This window comes from Myxine glutinosa, chromosome 7, assembly GCF_964187855.1.
Source record: "Myxine glutinosa chromosome 7, kmMyxGlut1.1, whole genome shotgun sequence".
Lineage (NCBI taxonomy): Eukaryota > Metazoa > Chordata > Myxini > Myxiniformes > Myxinidae > Myxine > Myxine glutinosa.
In genome coordinates, this window is record NC_136267.1 from 17,383,728 (window position 1) to 17,403,748 (window position 20,021).

The 20,021-nt window shown below is 43.6% G+C and overlaps 1 protein-coding gene across 1 annotated transcript in view; it reads right to left on the reverse strand.

The window, feature by feature from the left end:
• GRIK5 (glutamate ionotropic receptor kainate type subunit 5) overlaps nucleotides 1-20,021 on the reverse strand; it is a 516,667-nt gene that overhangs the window by 132,436 nt on the left and 364,210 nt on the right. The window contains exons 14-15 of the mRNA XM_078782648.1: nucleotides 5,935-6,044; nucleotides 5,163-5,345 (exon numbers count right to left, since the gene is read on the reverse strand). Coding sequence (XP_078638774.1) covers nucleotides 5,163-5,345; nucleotides 5,935-6,044 — 293 coding nt within the window. The remainder of the gene's footprint in view (nucleotides 1-5,162; nucleotides 5,346-5,934; nucleotides 6,045-20,021) is intronic.

The window sequence follows — 20,021 nt, forward strand, 5'->3', positions numbered from 1 at the left end:
AACTCTTCAACTGCATATCCTCAACTCTTCAACTGCATCTCCTCAACTCTTCAACTGCATATCCTCAACTCTTCAACTGCATATCCTCAACTCTTCAACTGCATATCCTCAACTCTTCAACTGCATCTCCTCAACTCTTCAACTGCATATCCTCAACTCTTCAACTGCATATCCTCAACTCTTCAAATGCATATCCTCAACTCTTCAAATGCATATCCTCAACTGCATATCCTCAACTGCATATCCTCAACTGCATATCCTCAACTGCATATCCTCAACTGCATATCCTCAACTGCTTATCCTCAACTGCATATTCTCAACTGCATATCCTCAACTCTTCAAATGCATATCCTCAACTCTTCAACTGCATTTCCTCAACTCTTCAACTGCACATCGTCAACTCTTCAACTGCACATCGTCAACTCTTCAACTGCATATCCTCAACTCTTCAACTGCATATCCTCAACTCTTCAACTGCATATCCTCAACTCTTCAACTGCATATCCTCAACTCTTCAACTGCATATCCTCAACTCTTCAACTGCATTTCCTCAACTCTTCAACTGCATATCCTCAACTCTTCAACTGCATATCCTCAACTCTTCAACTGCATATCCTCAACTCTTCAACTGCATATTCTCAACTGCATATCCTCAACTCTTCAAATGCATATCCTCAACTCTTCAACTGCATATCCTCAACTCTTCAACTGCATATCCTCAACTCTTCAACTGCATATCCTCAACTCTTCAACTGCATATCCTCAACTCTTCAACTGCATATCCTCAACTCTTCAACTGCATATCCTCAACTCTTCAACTGCATATCCTCAACTCTTCAACTGCATATCCTCAACTCTTCAACTGCATCTCCTCAACTCTTCAACTGCATATCCTCAACTCTTCAACTGCATATCCTCAACTCTTCAACTGCATATCCTCAACTCTTCAACTGCATCTCCTCAACTCTTCAACTGCATATCCTCAACTCTTCAACTGCATATCCTCAACTCTTCAAATGCATATCCTCAACTCTTCAAATGCATATCCTCAACTGCATATCCTCAACTGCATATCCTCAACTGCATATCCTCAACTGCATATCCTCAACTGCTTATCCTCAACTGCATATTCTCAACTGCATATCCTCAACTCTTCAAATGCATATCCTCAACTCTTCAACTGCATATTCTCAACTCTTCAACTGCATATTCTCAACTGCATATCCTCAACTGCATATCCTCAACTCTTCAAATGCATATCCTCAACTCTTCAACTGCATATACTCAAATGCATGTCCGCAACTCTTCAACTGCATATCCTCAACTGCATATCCTCAACTGCATATACTCAACTGCATATCCTCAACTCTTCAAATGCATATCCTCAACTCTTCAACTGCATATCCTCAACTCTTCAAATGCATATCCTCAACTCTTCAAATGCATATCCTCAACTGCATATCCTCAACTGCATATCCTCAACTGCATATCCTCAACTGCATATCCTCAACTGCATATCCTCAACTGCTTATCCTCAACTGCATATTCTCAACTCTTCAAATGCATATCCTCAACTCTTCAACTGCATATACTCAAATGCATGTCCGCAACTCTTCAACTGCATATCGTCACCAGGTGGAGGTAGGTGCTCAACTGAGTGCTGGTCTAGTTCAGAAATGCATTCTTCAGCTCCTTCTTGTATAAGTCCACTTGCTCCAACAACAGTTCCATTATTTCCTGCAGAGCTTGTGCTGGACATGACTCGTACTTTTGCTGAAGAGCCGAGTCAATCTCCACCAAATGACATTCTTGTTTCCCACGCATCTTCGGTTTTTGCTTTCTATATAATGGGTCCCTCTGCTCTGGCATCTGCTTTGTGGACATCATCATGGACTCGGACACACAAATTCAATAATGATAATATTCATTGTTATGGTCTGAAATATTTCCACCCCGCCTCCTCCCCACCTAAAACAAAGTGGTGGTATCTATCTATCTATAATTCCAGTAATCTCTGTGTGTGTGTGTGTGTGTATGTGTGTGTTTATGTATGTGTGTGTGTCTGTGACCGCTGTTTCTCGACAACCACGGGTCCGATATACTTGAAACTTGCCAGGTATATTGCTGGGGACCTGAGGATGTGCCTTTTCAAGGTTTCATATTAATCGGACAAGTAGTTACCGAGCTATGGCGATTTAGCCGTTCGCCGTTCGCTTTGGCTTTGCGAATGGACCAAACCATTTCATGTAAATAGAGGGGGGGGGGGGATATAATTTTAGATATATATATAGTACGGGCATGCCCTAGTATTATAAAAGGGGCCATGTCTGTCTGTCTGTCTGTCTGTCTGCCTGTTTATTCGCCATGCTATAGCTAGAGAATGGATTAACGGATTTCAATGAAACAAACGACGGTGAATTCAAGGAACTCCCAGGAAGGTTTGTGATGTAAAAAAGTAGGAAGGTTTGTGCGTGGGTATATGGGCACACGTGGAGAAACTGCAAATGGCAACTAGTGATGATGGGGTTATCTCCGCAATGAGGTCAGGATCTCCTAGGAATCCTGTTTTGTTAACTTGAGAACGCATTAACGGAATTCAATGAAACAAACGACGGTGGATTCAGAGAACTCCCAGGAAGGATTGTGATGCAAAAAAAAAAGAAGAAGAAGGGAAGTGAGGTTTGTGTTTGGGCACACGGGGCAACACTTCGAATGCCAACTTGCGACGCTGGTTATCCCCGCATCGAGGGCAGGATCTCCCAGGGATCCTTTTGTGTGCTTGCTCTCTAGATTAGACATCGCAGCAAATATTGGTATTCCCATCAGCGAAGCGACGGGTCTTGTAATGCAAGTTTTATATAAAAATGACATTAGCATCCTCAGCAAAACGAGTCGTCATCATACTCTTTGCACGGCATTAAAGTATGACATTTGCACTTTTAAATCCCTTTTGACTTAATTCGTTACATTCTTTTCTTTTGGAGATTAGAGTCAACTTTCAAAATCTTTGCAAACGAACATAAATTATGAGCATTTCCAGTGGACAATCACCATTCCAAACATCATCACATAACTTTTACAGATTACATGCACAATTTCAAAGTCCAAAAGAATGGCGCTTATCTTCCCAATTGCAAGTGTGACTCATTGCTCAGAGCAAATTGCCAGCGAGCTCGATTAAATGGAAGATATTTATCTTCGTGTTATATTCATATTGATCTCAGCCCAGTTATTAATATTCATGTCATGCTGTATTACTCCCTTTGTAAATCCATGCTGTATTAAGCCATGAAAAGGCTCATGTAGGAGAATACACTTACCAGAAAATAACGAGAACGATACTCTTCTATGTCACAACGTCGACCGATATGCCTCCGCCCACATTATTACGTCATTATAATACTTGTACCAAGTTTGATTTAAATCCATTCAGCTGTTCTCAAGTTATCAAATTTTACCTGACATGACATCTGACCTTTGACCTCTTCACCCAAAAATTAATCAATTCATGTTTACATCATTATACATACCTGTACCAAGGTTTCATTTAAATCCCTTCAGCTGTTCAAACGTTATCACATTTTTACCTGGCATGACCTCTGACCTTTGGCCTTTGACTTCAGGACTCCACAATCGAGTGTACATCATTATACATACCTGTACCAAGTTTGAATTAGATCACTTCAGCCGTTCTCAGGTTATATACCCATTACAGATTTTGATATTTGCCCCCAAAATTTAATCATTTAATCTTTACATCATTATACACACCTGCACCATGTTTGAATTAGATCACTTCAGCCGTTCTCAAGTTATAAAAATATTACAGACTTTGACCTTTCACCTCTTGACCCAAAAATCGAATCAGTTGATCTTTACATCATTCTATATAATTGTACCAAATTTGGTGAGAAACACATCACTGGTTCACAAGTTATCGTGGTACCAGGATGTTTACCTAATATGACCTCTGACCTTTAGCCTTTGACCTCGTGAGCCCAATATATAATCAGTTAATCTTTACCTCGTTATACATACCTGCACCAAGTTTGACTAAGATCCCTTCAGCCGTTCTCATGTTATCACGGTCACGAAAACCTATCACGGATGGACGGACGGATGGATGGACGGACGGACGGACGGACAGCCGGACGGACAACCTGAAAACGTAATGCCCCTGGCGACTTCGTCGATGGAGGCATAAAAACAAGCAAATTAAGATGATACTCTGTTGTTGCCAGAGTATCATCTTAATTTGCTTGTTTTTATGCATACTCTGGCGTAATTAATTAATTAATTAATTATTATGCTGATATTGCATTCCTATGTTAAAATAACTTATTTTGCATTCATCAAACATTTTGTTTTGTTTTTATTGCTATTACAGAATAGGTGGCCATACCGCCTCTGGCTTGATTGATAGCAGCGACAATATGAGGCATCGATTTCACAACACATGGTAAATGACATCCAGCTAGATTTAGGGATATTCCTCCAGGGTGGCTGAGATCGGTTGCATTGAAGAGGAAGAGAACTGTGAATGAGTGTTATCATCTTAGGGGTAGTCGTAACATCCGAAAATGTTCCCATCTGATAGAAATCCAGCAAAAGTGGTGGTTAAGGCAGACTTACGAGGCCCGTACTTTACATTCCGCAAACCAGTCCTGCACTACATGGGTCAGAAGTCGTTGGTGCAATTGTCATTCTGAAAATTATCTGTTTACATGAGCCCAATGAAAGCGTAAACCAGGTTGCCCACTACTTACTTTGTGGATGACACTGGGCCTTGCACTGGAATGAGAGGCCCTAAATTACAGCGGCTAAGCACTCCCCGGATTACATTACCGCGCCTTCCAGCAGCATGCAGCATAAATTGTTTGGTGAGGGACTGCTTTTGGTTGCCTGTACTTGACCGCTAGATGGAAAACGTCATTTAAAGGCCTAAAGTCAGTTGATAAACAAATGAAACTCAGCATCCTGGAAACCGGTACAATTAAAGGACTTCTCCAATACTATTTCAATAGTTCCATGAGCCCACATTTATTATAAAATGATAATCTGGTGTACATGCCACTCACTCCATGAGTACATTTGAGTGCAAGCGAATGAGGGTGTTGAACTTTTGGTTGTTTGTGGACACCTGCTTGTGGTGCAAAACTGACCAGACTCCACTGATGCAGCGGGTGGAGAGGGCTCGGGGCATGATCTCAGAACCTTGCTGCATGAAGCCTCCAATGGGAAACCATAAGCTGTTGCCCAGAGTGTACTGGTTCACTGCAAGCCGACCTCCACTTGGCCCAGCTCTCAAGCATGGGTATGGGTTGTACCATTCGTATGGAGTCAGTCTAAAAGAGCAAGGGTGCGGGGAATGGGAGAAATAGGAAAATGGCTGTGGTAGTGCGTAATGCGAATAATCTGCGAATTTACTTGGGAGTGCCCTGCAATCAATCTGGTAATGAATCTGTGGATGAATCTAGAAGTGAATATGCATGGATTAACATGAGGACAAACCTGGGGATGGAGTTGATCAGTATTGAGGTGGAAATGGGACTGAAAATGCAATTGGAAGTGGAACTGATAAATGGAGCTGAAATGGAGTTGAAGAAGGAGCTGGGTAGAGACGGCTTGCTCTGTAGGTAAGAAATGGTTCACAGCAAATTGTTCCTATATTATATGAATGTAAAACTGCATTATAGCAATAGATTTGGTCAAATTGTTTTATCTGAAACTATAATAATCCATGCATTCAGTGGCATGCACCTCTAGACAGCTGCTGGGGCTTTGAATGCATCCAAATATAATGGTAAATGCGCAAGGGTAAATGAGTGCATCCATAGGTGTAGGCAAGCCAGGTGATAAGCAAAGGAGTGAGTTGGAATAGCAGCAAATGGACGAATGAATGGAGAATGAAAAAATAATGAAAGAACAGCTGACCGAGCAACGAGGAAGAGGATGCAGCTGACTGCTAAGTAGGCCAGGAGCATGAAAAGCCACACAGCTGGGGAGAAAGGATCCAGGAAGGAGAAGTACCCAGGCTTCCGGCCCTGGACAGAGATCACACAACGGTCACTGCGTCAAAAGAGTTCTTGCACATACATGTATCTCACATCTTGTACACATCACTGTGGTCCTGGAAGGCAGGACCAAGTACCACACGATCTCAACTTGAAGATACGACCGGGTGAAGGCTCATAATGTGTATCTGCCAAAATGACTACACGGCAATCTACAGTAAAATAAACACATGACTCTGTTAGTGTTTCTATAATTAATCGTTATTGTGATATCACATGACTCGTTTGGTTAATATGAAGGGTCCAAAAACTCAGCAAATACAGCGGTAATAAAACAACCCGCCTTATATTCCATCCAGCCATTAAATCCAAAAACTCAAAAAAAAATCCAAAAATAATCCAAAAACTCTGGTTCTAGAAAATCCAATTTAATTTTTACGATTAATTAAGACAGATATGAGAGACCCATCCTCAGCACCTTACATTTATTTCTGTTATTTATATTATTTTTTATTTAATTTTTTTTTGTTTTTATTAGACGTTTTTATTAGACATATTTTGTAGACATTTTTATTAGAAAATCCATTACATCCCCAGCACCTTACACTTATTTATTTATATATATATATATATATATATATATTGTTACGGATCTCGGGGGTCGGCGCTCCCCTTATCAAGGGGGGGTTAATCCCCTTGTCTTTTTAGCTGGCCGTCCCGAGTCCTGGGGGTTATAACGTCCTTCCCGGCACGGCATTAGATAGGGTTTGTTAGGCCTAGGGGTTCACTACTACCTAAGTACCAACGCCGGCCGGAAACGAGGGAATAACTCCCGCTCGAACCACGGATATGTTGGAAAATGCCGAGCGGTTAGCAATCCGCGATCCGAGCTGTTAACAATGAGACTAAACCCGATTCTGAGCGGTTGCTAATCGTGCCACAGGTACTCAATGGAAGAAGGGACGGATGCGATCGGACCAGAGGAAACCAGAGTATAGGAAGAACAAAGATGGGTTTATTAACAAATATACAAGAGAAGAGGAAATGAAAGCGATGTCCAAGAGGAAGAAGAAGAAGCAGCACACAGGGCAGTCTTACAACAGTCTTATTCTAATACCCCAGACAAACATACACACTCACATGGGGATTGTAGCTGGTAGATGGTCAGGTAGAGGGTCCGGTGATGGGATCCAGGCTCCAGGTGAGGCTCCATTCCAGGCTCCGGTTCAGTGGGCGAAAACCCGGCAGGCAGCTCCACGTATCTTGGGAACGCGACCGGGCCTTACATATAGCCGGGGGGGGAGGCTGGTGTCCCGTACATGTGCGCTCCTGGACAAGTCCGTTAATAAGCGCGTCTCAAACCAAACTCGCGCGCATTTCCCAATCAGACTCGTATAAGCGCGTCTCCAACCAACTCGTATATGCGCGTCTCCAACCCGAGTCCTTTTTACCGCCAACATTCCACTCGAGTGCTGCTGTATCTCTCTCTACCGTATCTCTCTCTGCCGTATCTCTCGCCGCCGTATCTCTCTCTCAAAGGGCTTTTCGTTCACGCTTATATAACGCGCCACGCGATCACTACGCGGGCCTCAAGGGCACGCCTGTCGGTGATGTTACATCAGCCCTGGCTGGCTGGTGAGGGCTTACCGGCCACGCCTTTGACGGCTGGTTGACAGGCCACACCTTCTTCTTGGCGTTCCGCCCCCCTTTTCCTCGGGCCTGACCGCATGGTTTATGGCGGCGCATAAGCGAACGTTAAGGCACCGACTGTAGGGGCGCGTAATGGCGTCGCTTGGAGAGGGAGGTCGCAAAATGGACGGAATGGACCTAATCTTATTTGATTGACTTATTTGATTGAGGAAGTGCAGATCACGGCGAGGTCACGTCTTTTCGAAGCTGTTCCATGCGCTCACGCTTTCGAAGCTAAGTGATATTTCTCAATTGTGTTTTTGTCGAGACTGTATCTATCTTTCGGTGTCTGTACCCTGTAGCGTATCTTTTTGGAAAATTTTCGGTGCTAATTTTTCGTACATGTATACACAATCGTCGGTTAATGCGTATCGAGTATTCTGCGGCCTAGTACTCATAGGCTTCGGCTACCGTACCGTCTCGACCTTGTGGTTTTGTTTTTCTCTCAGCGATTCGTTGAATGCGCTGAAATTATTTTCGTTCTCTGTTTCGTCCCAGTCGTTCACCCCATACCTCCTTGTTTAATATCTCTACTCACAAAAAAAAAAAAAAAAAAATTTTTTTTCCTTCCCAGGTCTTATTCGTTTATTTGTTGTTCTTTTTGTTCGTTCGTTCTTCGTTCACGATCACGCGATCACGTGGTTAGAAATGTATAATCTCTCCCCTGAACAACTATTTTCTCTCATATATTATAACACCCTTTTCTTCTTTTCCTACAAAAGGATGCTTTTGTCTTGCTCACCAAATCTATTCATTCCAAAAAATATATATAATACCATCTCTTACAGTTCCTCCTTTCTACATTCCCTAAACTATCCAGAACTCCACCCCTCCTCCAGTGTCCTCAAACGTATTTTTGACTCGAAGGTCTCAAACTCATTTTGCAAAAAATGTTCGTTTCCCATGAATCGTACACTTTTCAAAATCCAATCTCACCCCTCCCCTCCAAATCCTCCCCATCACCCATCCCTTTCAAATCTCCCCCCTTGCGCCTTCCCTCCCCTCCATCCTAAACTCCCCCCACACCCCTCCCCTCCGAGACTCTCCCTCGCTCCTCCCCTCCTAGACTCCCCTCTCACCCCTCCTCCTCAAAGCATCCTCCCTGCTTCTTCCCCCTTCCAACTTTCACCTTCATCTCCACCAACCTTCTGCCTCGCTCTTCCCCCTCCTCAAATAACACCTCACTGTGCCTCACCCAATCTCCATCAAACCTTTTGTCCGCCCCATTCTTCCCTTTCTCCAAGCTATTCTGAAATCTCTGACACACCTTCAACAGCTCTCCCTACCTCTTCCTCCTCTTCCACATCTTACCCTACCCCTCCCCCCCCCCCTGTTCTGGACCCGATGCTCCCCCTTCCTCTTCATTAACGGTATGGACCTCAAACATCCGGGGCCTTCGCTCAAACTTGACTGACCTCTCCATACAGGTTGCTTCTGACAAACCAGATGTGATCTGCTTAACAGAAACTTTCCTCCTTCATGATGTCTCTGATGCCTTGGTATCTCTCCCAGGTTACTCCCTCCTCCGGTATGATGGACCTGAGCCTCGTCCTGGAGGTGGGGTTGCTATCTTTATAAAAAACTCTCTTCCTCACTCGCCCTCCACTGCCCTCTCTCCACCTCACCCCCAGGAATACCTTTGGCTACGGCTTCCCCTTCGCTCCCACCTTTTGTTCATGTGTGTTGTACCGTCCACCAAACAGCGATGACTCCATCTACATCTTACTGTCTGATAATATGGACCAACTACCCATCCCAACTCTCTCTTCCTCATATGTGGTGATTTCAATTGTCACAATGCCAGTTGGCTGGGTGTGGGTACCTCTCTCACCAGCCATGGCTCTTCAGCAAAGGACTTCTGCGACTCACTGGGACTGACACAATCTGTCAATTTCCTAACCTGGATCTCAGTCAACGGAGCATCTTCTCTTCTGGATTTGGTTATGACAAACTTCCCTGAAAATGTCTGCTGCTCTTCTTCTGCTCCAATCGGCTCATCTGATCATGTGCTTGTCAAAGTGGACAACTCTCTGACCATTCTCAGAGAGCCTCCTCAGCGTCGACGAGTCTGGCATTTCACTCAGGCCAACTGGCACGGTCTTCAAGCAGCCATCAATCATCTGGACTGGTCTCCCATCTCTACCGCCTCTGACATCAACTCATCCTGGGAATTCTTTCAAAGTAAATTGCTCTCTCTCATGCACAGATTTATCCCATCTCGTCTTCAGTTGTCATACCCTTCCTCCCGTCCATGGTACACGGAATCTTGTGGTGAGGCTGTTGCCCTGAAACAACTTGCTTTCGTCTCCTAGAAAGCAAATCCAACGGAAGGAAATCTCATTTCCTTTCACAAAGCCCGAAACAAGTGTGTGTCCACCCTCAGGAGAGCCAGGAAACAATATCTCACCGTTCTCAAGACCAAACTCTCTTGTCTGTCTCCCTCTTCCAAATCCTGGTGGCCTCTGGTCAAATCTGTTTCTGGTGTTTGTTCCCCCTCCATCCCCTCCCTCACCTCAAACGGCTGCCTCCGCACGTGAAAAAGATGAATGCCTCAACTCTGTGTTTGCCTCTAAATCTTGTGTCCCAAACCCATCCCTCTCTGTACCCACCGTACCCAGTCGTACCCAGCTGCTCCTGGACTCTGGGTCCTTTCCTCCTGACAAGGTGGAAAAGTTTCTGTCAACCCTCGACTCTGATTCTGCAACTGGTCCTGACGGCATCAGCCCACAGGTCCTAAAATCATGTTCTTCTGCTCTTTCACTCCCTCTTTCTGTTCTCTTCACCCTCTCTTTTGCTCAAGGTCATCTTCCATCTGCTTGGAAATCAACCAACATCACCGCTTTGCACAAAAAAGGTGCAAAAACAGATCCCAGCAACTACAGACCAATCAGCCTTCTCCCAATTATCAGCAAAGTCATGGAATCCATCATTGCTTCAGATATGAAATCTTTCCTCTTCTCCAATGGCTTGATCTCTGATCATCAATTTGGTTTCAGACCTGGTCACTTTACTCTGGACATGCTGCTTCTGCTTTCTCAACAATGGATGGAGGTCCTCAACCCCAAACAGGAAATTAGAGCTGTCTCCCTTGACATTTCACGTGCCTTCGATACGGTCTGGCACCCTGCTCTGCTCACCAAACTCTCCTCCTTTGGTATCCATGGAAATCTCCACGCATGGCTGGCGGACTTCCTCTCTGGTCGTAGTCAACGTGTGGCCCTGAATGGGTTTCTCTCATCTCCTCTTCCTGTTCAGGCTGGAGTTCCCCAAGGTAGTGTTCTGGGCCCTGTGCGTTTTCTGGTCTTCATCAATGATCTCTCTGACTCTCTTGAAAATCCTCTCTATCTCTTTGCTGACGACTCTACTCTCTGTCGCTCCATTCCTCATCCCTCAGATCGGCAGTCTGCAGCCTCCTCACTCTCTGCAGACCTGGACAAAATCACAGACTGGGCAAACAAATGGAACATGTCTTTCAATCCTGATAAATCTCACACTCTTACGATGTCTCTCCGAAAAGACCGACTGGAAAACCCTCCCATCCACTTTCTGAATAATCCTCTCCAAGAAGTTCTGTCACTCAAGCTTTTGGGTCTCACTATTTGCCATGATCTTTCCTGGGAAAACCACATTTCAAATCTGGCCTCCAAAGCCAGTCGCCGACTGGGCATCCTCCGTCGTGCGAAGTCGTTCCTTGTCACACCTGAGCTCCTCACCACATACAAGGCTTTCATCCGCAGCTCTATGGAATACTGCTCTCCCCTCTGGTCTGGTGCTCCTGCCTCACACCTAGCCCGTCTTCACGCTGTTGAAACCAAAGCGTTCAGAATCATTGGAATCTCCCGCGATGAAGCTAACTCCAAGGGCCTTTCACTCACTCACCGCAGGCAGGTTGGTGGACTTTCCGTCTTCTACCGACTCCTCTCTGGCCTTGCCCCCCCAGCCCTCTCTGGGATCTGTCCCCCAAATATTCCTACAGGTCGCACAAGATCTGCCTGCAACCCTCTTATGGTTAAACTGCCAAAATCAAGACTTTCTGCTCACCTTCACTCCTTCATTCCTCTTTTCTCCCACCTCTGGAACAAACTCCCTCACTCTCTTCAATCCCACTGCACCCTCCAGGTCTTTAAAACAGCTGTTCACCACCATCTCTTATCCTCCCCCATCCAAAACCTTGATCTTTTCTACCTCCGCTAATTTCGGTCCCCTTGTGTTTTATACCTCTCCCCCCCGCCCTCCCCCTCCCACGCCTCCTGCCCCCAAGCCCTCTCCCTCCCACACTTCTCCCTGCTCTCAAATGTTGTGGTTGTGTGTTTCCCCTTCTCTCCCCATCTTGTCTTCCGCTCCCTCTTTTTGTGTGTTTTGTTTGTCTGGTTGATTTGTTTGTGAAATAAATGTTAGCTCTTTCACGAGCCTCGATTCAGTATACAAAAAAAACAAAAAAAAAACAAAAAAAAAAAAACAAAAAACAAAAACGCAGATTCCACTATTGGAAACACGGCCTTATCTAAAACACATAATAATGAAATAACTAAAGTTCTATGGTGGCCTCAGTGTTGCTTGTGGACTAACTAGGGGTGCAACCTTTAACCTTTTAATAATGGGATATTTACAAGTAATTATTTACAAGTGAGGGTTCTAAAACCGCAACAATATATATATAGACATATATATATAGACATATATATATATATATATATATATATATCTATATATATATATATATGTGTATATATATATATATGTATATATTTTAATTAGAGCAGATTTTATTTTTTATCAGACCCATCCTCAGCACCTTACATTTATTTATGTTAAACTACATCAACGAATATTTTGGTAGATCTTAACCTTTTTTTTCTATTATTATTTTATTCTAATTTTTTTTGATAATATAATCATTTTTAATTAGAGCAAATTTTAGTTTTTATGCGACCCAACCCATTGAGACCCAATTACATTTATTTATGTTATTTTTATTATTTTTTATTAAAGAAGATATTATTACCTCTGCCACCAAAGGTGGATGGAGGTTATGTTTTCACCCCTGTCTGTTCGTTTGTCTGTGAACAAAATATCTCAAAAAGTTGTGGACGGATTCGGACGAAATTTGGCAGAGATGTAGCGTATGTGACAAGGACGAAATGTTTAGATTTTGGTGAAGATCCTGATTCGGATCCGGCTCGTGTAATTTTTTAAAAAGTGATTCTTCACCATTGGGAGATAGGGCCAAAAACGATACATAGCAGGATATCTCAAAAAGTTATGGATGGATTTGGACGAAACTTGTTGGACAGGTTGTGTGTGTGACAAGGAAGAATCGATTCAATTTTGGTGAAGATCTGGATCCAGCTAGTAGAATTTTAAAAGTGATTCTTCACCATTGAGTGATATGGCCAACCAGGCAGAGGTATGCTCTCTACTGAGTGCCGTTCTAGTTTTTTATGAGACCCATCCCCCGCACCTTACACTTATTTATGTTTTTTTTAATTAGAGCAGATTTTATTTTTTATGAGACCCATCCCCAGCACTTTACATTTATTTATGTTAAACTACATCAACCAATCTTTTGGTAGATCTTAATCATTTTTTCCATTATTATTTTATTCTATTTTTTTTTTTGATAATCTTTTTTCTATTTTTTATAAGACCCATCCCATTGAGACCCACTTACATTTTTTTTTTTTTTTTTTTGTTTTGTTTTGTTTTGTATACAAGATCGAGGCTCGTGAAGGAGCGAACATTAATCACACAGAAAGACAAACAGACACATAAAACAAATAACATCGGGAGCGGTAGACAAGATGGGGAGAGAGGGGGAAGGACACAAACACAACATTTGAGAGCAGGGACCGAGAGACATGGAGACATGGAGAGATCTGTGGGAGGGAGAGGGCTTTGGGGGGGAGGCATGTGAAGGGGGGGAGGCATGTGAAGGGGGGGAGGCATGTGAAGGGGGGGGGGGGGAGGGGTGGGAGAGGTATAAACATATGGACACTGCCAGGATTTCCAGGAAATAAGTTGGAATTTCAAACAAGGTGGATCTGGGGTGAATTAGTGGGGGTAGAAAAGATCAAGGTTATGGATGGGGGAAGATAAGAGATGGTGGTGAACAGCTGTTTTAAAGACCTGGAGGGAGGAGAGGGATTGAAGGGAGTGTGGGAGTTTGTTCCACAGGCGGGAGAAAAGAGGAATGAAAGAGTGAAGGTGAGCAGAGAGCCGAGATTTCGGCAGTTTAACCATCAGAGGGTTGCTGGCAGATCTTGTGCGACCTGTAGGAATATTTGGGGGACAGAGCACAGAGAGAGCTGGGGGAGCAAGGCCGGAGAGGAGTCGGTAGAAGACAGAAAGACCACCTACCTGCCTGCGGTGAGTGAGTGAAAGGCCCTCAGAGATAGCTTCATCGCGGGAGATTCCAATGATTTTGAAAGCTTTGGATTCAACAGCGTGAAGCCGAGCCAGGTGTGAGGCAGGAGCACCAGCCCATAGGGGAGAACAGTATTCCATTGAGCTGCGGATGAAAGCCTTGTATGTGGTGAGGAGCTCAGGTGTGCCGAGGAAGGACTTCGCACGACGGAGGATGCCCAGTCGGCGACTGGCTTTGGAGGCCAGCTTGGAAATGTGGTTTTCCCAAGAAAGATCATGGCAGATAGTGAGACCCAAAAGCTTGAGTGACAGAACTTCTTGGAGAGGATTGTTGAGAAAGTAGATGGGAGGGTTGTCCAGTCGATCTTTTCGGAGAGACATAGTAAGAGAGTGAGATTTGGCAGGATTGAAAGACATGTTCCACTTGTTTGACCAGTCTGTGATTTTGTCCAGGTCTTCAGAGAGTGAGGAGGCTGCAGACTGCCGATCTGAGGGAAGAGGAATGGAGCGGCAGAGAGTGGAGTCATCAGCAAAGAGATAGAGAGGATTTTCCAGAGAGTCAGAGAGATCATTGATAAAGACCAGAAAAAGCACAGGGCCCAGCACACTTCCTTGGGGAACTCCAGCCTGAACAGGAAGGGGAGATGAGAGAAATCCATTCAGGGCCACACGTTGACTACGACCAGAGAGGAAGTCCGCAAGCCATGCATGGAGATTTCCATGGATACCATAGGAGGAGAGTTTGGTGAGCAGAGCTGGGTGCCAGACCGTATCAAAGGCCCTTGATATGTCAAGGGAGACAGCTCTGATTTCCTGTTTGGCATTGAGGACCTCCATCCATTGTTGAGACAGCAGAAGCAGCATGTCCAGAGTAGAGTGACCTGGTCTGAAACCAAATTGATGATCAGAGATCAAGCCATTGGAGAAGAGGAAAGATTTCATATCCGAAGCAATGATGGATTCCATGACTTTGCTGATAATTGGGAGCAGGCTGATTGGTCTGTAGTTGCAAGGATCTGTTTTTGCACCTTTTTTGTGTAAAGCGGTAATGTTAGCTGATTTCCAGGATGCTGGCAGATGACCTTGAGCAAAAGATAGGGTGAAAAGAACAGAGAGAGGGTGAGATAGAGCGGCAGAGCAGGATTTTAGGACCCGTGGGCTGATGCCGTCTGGTCCAGTTGCAGAATCAGAGTCGAGGTTTGACAAAAACTCCTCCACCTTGTCAGGAGAGAAGGACACAGAGTCCAGGAGCAGTTGGGTTCGACTGGGAAAGGTGGGAACAGAGAGAGATGGGTTTGGGACTAAGGATTTCGAGGCGAACACAGAGTTGAGGCATTCGGCTTTGTCACGTGCGATGTCAACTGTGTGGCCATTTGAGGTAAGGGAGGGGATGGAGGGGGAACAAACACCAGAAACGGATTTGACCAGACGCCACCAGGATTTGGAGGAAGGAGACAGGTTTGAGAGTTCATTCTTGAGTGAGGAGAGATAGTGCTTCCTGGCACTCCTGAGGGTAGACACACACTTGTTCCGAGCTTGGTGGAAGGAACTGAGATTTCCTTCAGTTGGATTAGCCTTCCAAGAGGCAAAGGCAAGTTGTTTCAGGGAAACTGCCTCACCACAAGATTCAGTGTACCATGGACGGGAGGAAGGGTAAGACAATTGAAGGCGAGATGGGATAAATCTGTGCATGAGAGAGATCAGTTTGCTTTGGAAGAATTCCCAGGAAGAATTGATGTCAGAGGCAGTGGAGATGGGAGACCAATCCAGACGATTGATGGCTGCTTGAAGACCGTCCCAGTCGGCCTGAGTGAAATGCCAGACTCGTCGACGCTGAGGAGGCTCTCTGAGAATGGCCAGAGAGATGTCCACTTTGACAAGCACATGATCAGAAGAACCGATCGGAGCAGAAGAAGAGCAGCAGACATTAGCAGGGAAGTTTGTCATAACCAAGTCTAGAAGAGAAGATACTCCATTGGCTGAGATCCGGGTCGGGAAATTGACAGATTGTGTCAATCCCAGTGAGTCACAGAAGTCCTTTGCTGAGGTGCCATGACTAGTGAGAGAGGAACCCACACCCAACCAGGTGGCATGATGACAGTTGAAGTCCCCACATATGCGGAAGAGAGAGTTGGGATGAGTGGATAGAAGTTGGTCCATGTTGTCAGACATTGAAATGTAGATGGAGTCATCACTGTTTGGGGGACGGTACAGAACACATATGAACAAAAGGTGGGAGCGGAGAGGAAGCCGTAACCAGAGGTACTCCTGCGGGTGAGGAGGAAAGAGAGCAGTGCAAGGAGAGTGAGGAAGAGAGTTTTTGACAAAGATAGCCACCCCACCACCAGGCCGAGGCTCAGGTCTATCATACCGGAGGAGGGAGTAACCAGGAAGAGATATTAAGGAATCAGAGACATCTTGAAGGAGGAAAGTCTCTGTTAAGCAGATCAAGTCTGGATTGTCAGAAGCAACCTGTATGGAGAGATCAGTCAGGTTTGAGCGAAGGCCCCGGATGTTTGAGGTCCATACCGTTAATGAAGAGAGAGGGGGAGCATCGGGTACAGGACAGGGGAGGGGAGGAGTAGGGTAAGATGAAGGATGAGAGGGGGAGGTAGGGAGAGCAGTTGATAGTGTTTCAGATGTTGCAGAAGAGTTCCAAGAAAGGGAAGGATGAGGAGGATGAAAGGTTTGCTGCTGAAGGGATGCGGCACAGTGAGGGGTTGTTTGAGGGGGGGCAGAGGAAAGTAGAAGGTTTGGGGGGTGGAGGTATGAGATAGAAGGGAGACGAAGTGGGGAGGAGGCAGCTTGGAGGAGGAGGGGGGAGGAGAGAGAATTGGAGAGGAATGGTATGGGGGGAGAATTGAATGGGAGGGATTGGGGTGGAGTTTTGAAGGGGAGGAGTGAGGGGGGAGTTTAGGAGGGGAGGGGCAAGGGGGGAGTTTTGGAGGGAAGGGGAAAGGGGGGAGATCAGGAGTGGAGGGGCAAGGGGGGGGATTAGGAGGGGAGGGGCAAAGGGGAAGTTTAGGAGGGGAAGGGCAAGGGGGGAGTTCAGGAGTGGAGGGGCAAGGGGGGAGTTTAAGAGTGGTGGGGCAAGGGGGAAGTTTCGGAGTTTCGGAGTGTTTTCGGATTTATTTGTTATTCTTATTTTTAGTTTTTTAAAGAAGATTTTATTTTTATGAGACCCATCCCCAGCACCTTACATTTATTTATGTTAAACTACATCTACCAATCTTTTGCCCAATCCATTAAAGTATATACTGTAGGCTTTCCTCAAACTGATCACTACCCTCTCTGTTATCTACCTCATGTCCAAGTTTAGTGCCATCAAATTTGCCTTATGGAATACTCGACAAGCCACTACATCGCATGATTATTGTGTGGATATTGGCAACTCAAGGGTGATCTGTTATGATATTTGTTTCTTACCCACCACTGCCAAAATCTGGAACTCTTTACCTTCCCATATATTTTCAAACACTTACGACCTTCCCCTTTAAAAAAAGTAGATTTTCTTACTTCCGCAAAAACTCTTAGACGATTCTCTCTTTCGTCATTCTTCTATTAATGCAGCATTTATTTAAGGCCTGAGCCCGTGATTGGAGTCTTCAACATAAATAAAACTGTTTGTAGTATTTTTATATACAGCATTTTATAAACTAAGGATTCAGAATTTTTAAACGTTTTCTATTCATTCATTCCAGGAAAGTACGATATGGTAGAGTATGCATAGCTGGGGGATTTGGTGGTGGTGCGGGGGTGGTGATTGTGGAGGGAATGTGAGATGGACAAGATGGGCTTGTTCCATCATCATGAACAGGTGTTCACCATGATTGGTGAGTACAGGGAAAAAGCAGGTTCTGGCTCACATAAAATTTAACATTGAAGTCAATGGGAAAAATTAAGGAAACTTATTGACTAAACCCCAAATCCTTTAAAAAAAATTCCCTATTTCTCCCTCCCCCATCTTTGTATTAATTCATTTAAAATAATTTTACCCACCCCCATTTTTCATTCTACTCAAACAGAGAACCAATGAATATTTTATCCTGTTTCACTTTACGGAATAATTTAATTTTCTTATGGCACTCATCACCATCCAAAAAATTAACAAATATTATATTGGAATTTACTTGGCACTTCTCTTGAGCCAATATGAAATGTGAAACTTCCCTTAATGATCTCATCTGGGCCCCTCCTGAGCCACATATCATTTTAAGATTGTCGTAAATTATTTTCCCATTGATTTCTTGGCAACCATCAAAATTTTCTGTCCATTCAAGGATATTGTCTCCTCTGGGAGGAGCCTCCAACTTATTTGTACTGAAATTTATTCGCTTATTTGTTTTATTTACTTTTACCCCTGTTATTCCTTCAATAACTTATTTGGTATTTCTCACATTAGTTATGTTTCCCATTTATATACCAACATTGATTACATCTCCATTCTTTAGTTTGATTATAGTTTGGTTCAATCCTTCGTATATTAGTAATAAAGGCGGCGATAGCCCGCTAAAATCCCTAACCCTCCTTTTTATTAAATATCTTAACACTTATAAATTTATCTTGTCACTTTTATTTATCTTATCACTTATACTTATCTTAACACTTATACTTATCTTGACACATATTTATCTTAACACTTATAACCATATTTATCTTAACACTTGTAACCATAAGGGAGACCATAAATTCCATTTTCTAAAATAAACATCTCATCATCAAAAGCACCCAATGCTTTCTTATTTACCTCCTCTGTACATAATTGATGTTTATAACTTCTTATTGCATTCATTTTTCTAACTTTTCTTTCTTATAGATCAAACAGTTATAATAATTTTCAAAGTTTTTTGTTTCTTTAATAACGTTTTTCTTGTTCCGTTAATAACATTTTTCTTTATTCTTTTTAACTTTTTATCACACTTTTCAACATTATTATCAACTAGCCGAAACCCGTGGAACATCCAGGGAAGGGAGGATGTGGTGTATGGATAGAGTGTACCATTATGGATGGCATAGGGGATTTGCTTGTCCGAGTAAGAGTTAGGAATAAAGATGAGAATGAAGAGTGCGTATATGAACAACGATCGCCGACACCGGCACAAATGCATGCTCTGGATTGTCCACTCAGTGGACGGCTTGCTTTTGCCTGTCCAATCAGCGGACGGCTTGCTCCGCCTTCGCCCAGCAGACGCCAATACGATGGCGTCGTAAGACGGCGTCGTATCGGCAGTTAATCAGATGCTTTTGGGCCCCAACGTCGGCTAATTCAGATTTTTCGAGTATGGCTGTACGTGATAAACAAAGAGCGCGGTTCGTAGATCGTAAATCCATTAGTGCCATGGGCATCGGGTCACTGGGTGCGGCGTAAAAGGGATAACAAAGTCGAGTCCTTACGCTATTATTATATAGATGTATTTATAAGCATAAGCGTTAGATCTCAAACCTATAAATTCACTCATTACCTTACCTCCCAATTCATCCTTAAACTTTCCAATAACCTTTTTATTCTTTGAAGAAAACAACTTATCATCCGGCTTGTAATTACTTGTATCATATATATCAATATCATCAATCATATCTGAATAAACATCTTCTGTATTAATATTCAAAATAAAACTATCTATCCATATAAAGTAGATTAACATCATCTTGTTATTTCTTACTTAAGTTATTGTAAAAGTAATCGTGCATTAATGACTTTGATAAATCAAGAATTGATGTTCCGATATAAATAGGTTTATCCATTTCAATACTCACTTTTTTCATATGAATAGCACAAAAGTTTTCTGAAAACACATCCGCTCGCTGAAAACTTGGATTATTAATTAGCCTAACTTTTTGTCTACTCCTAACATTTTCCATTCTCTTTCCAACTACAGCATTATTCATTAATTTATAAAAGGCTTTCTTAAAATCTGCTTTTGTTTCTGTTCTCCTTTTTGTATTAAAATCAAT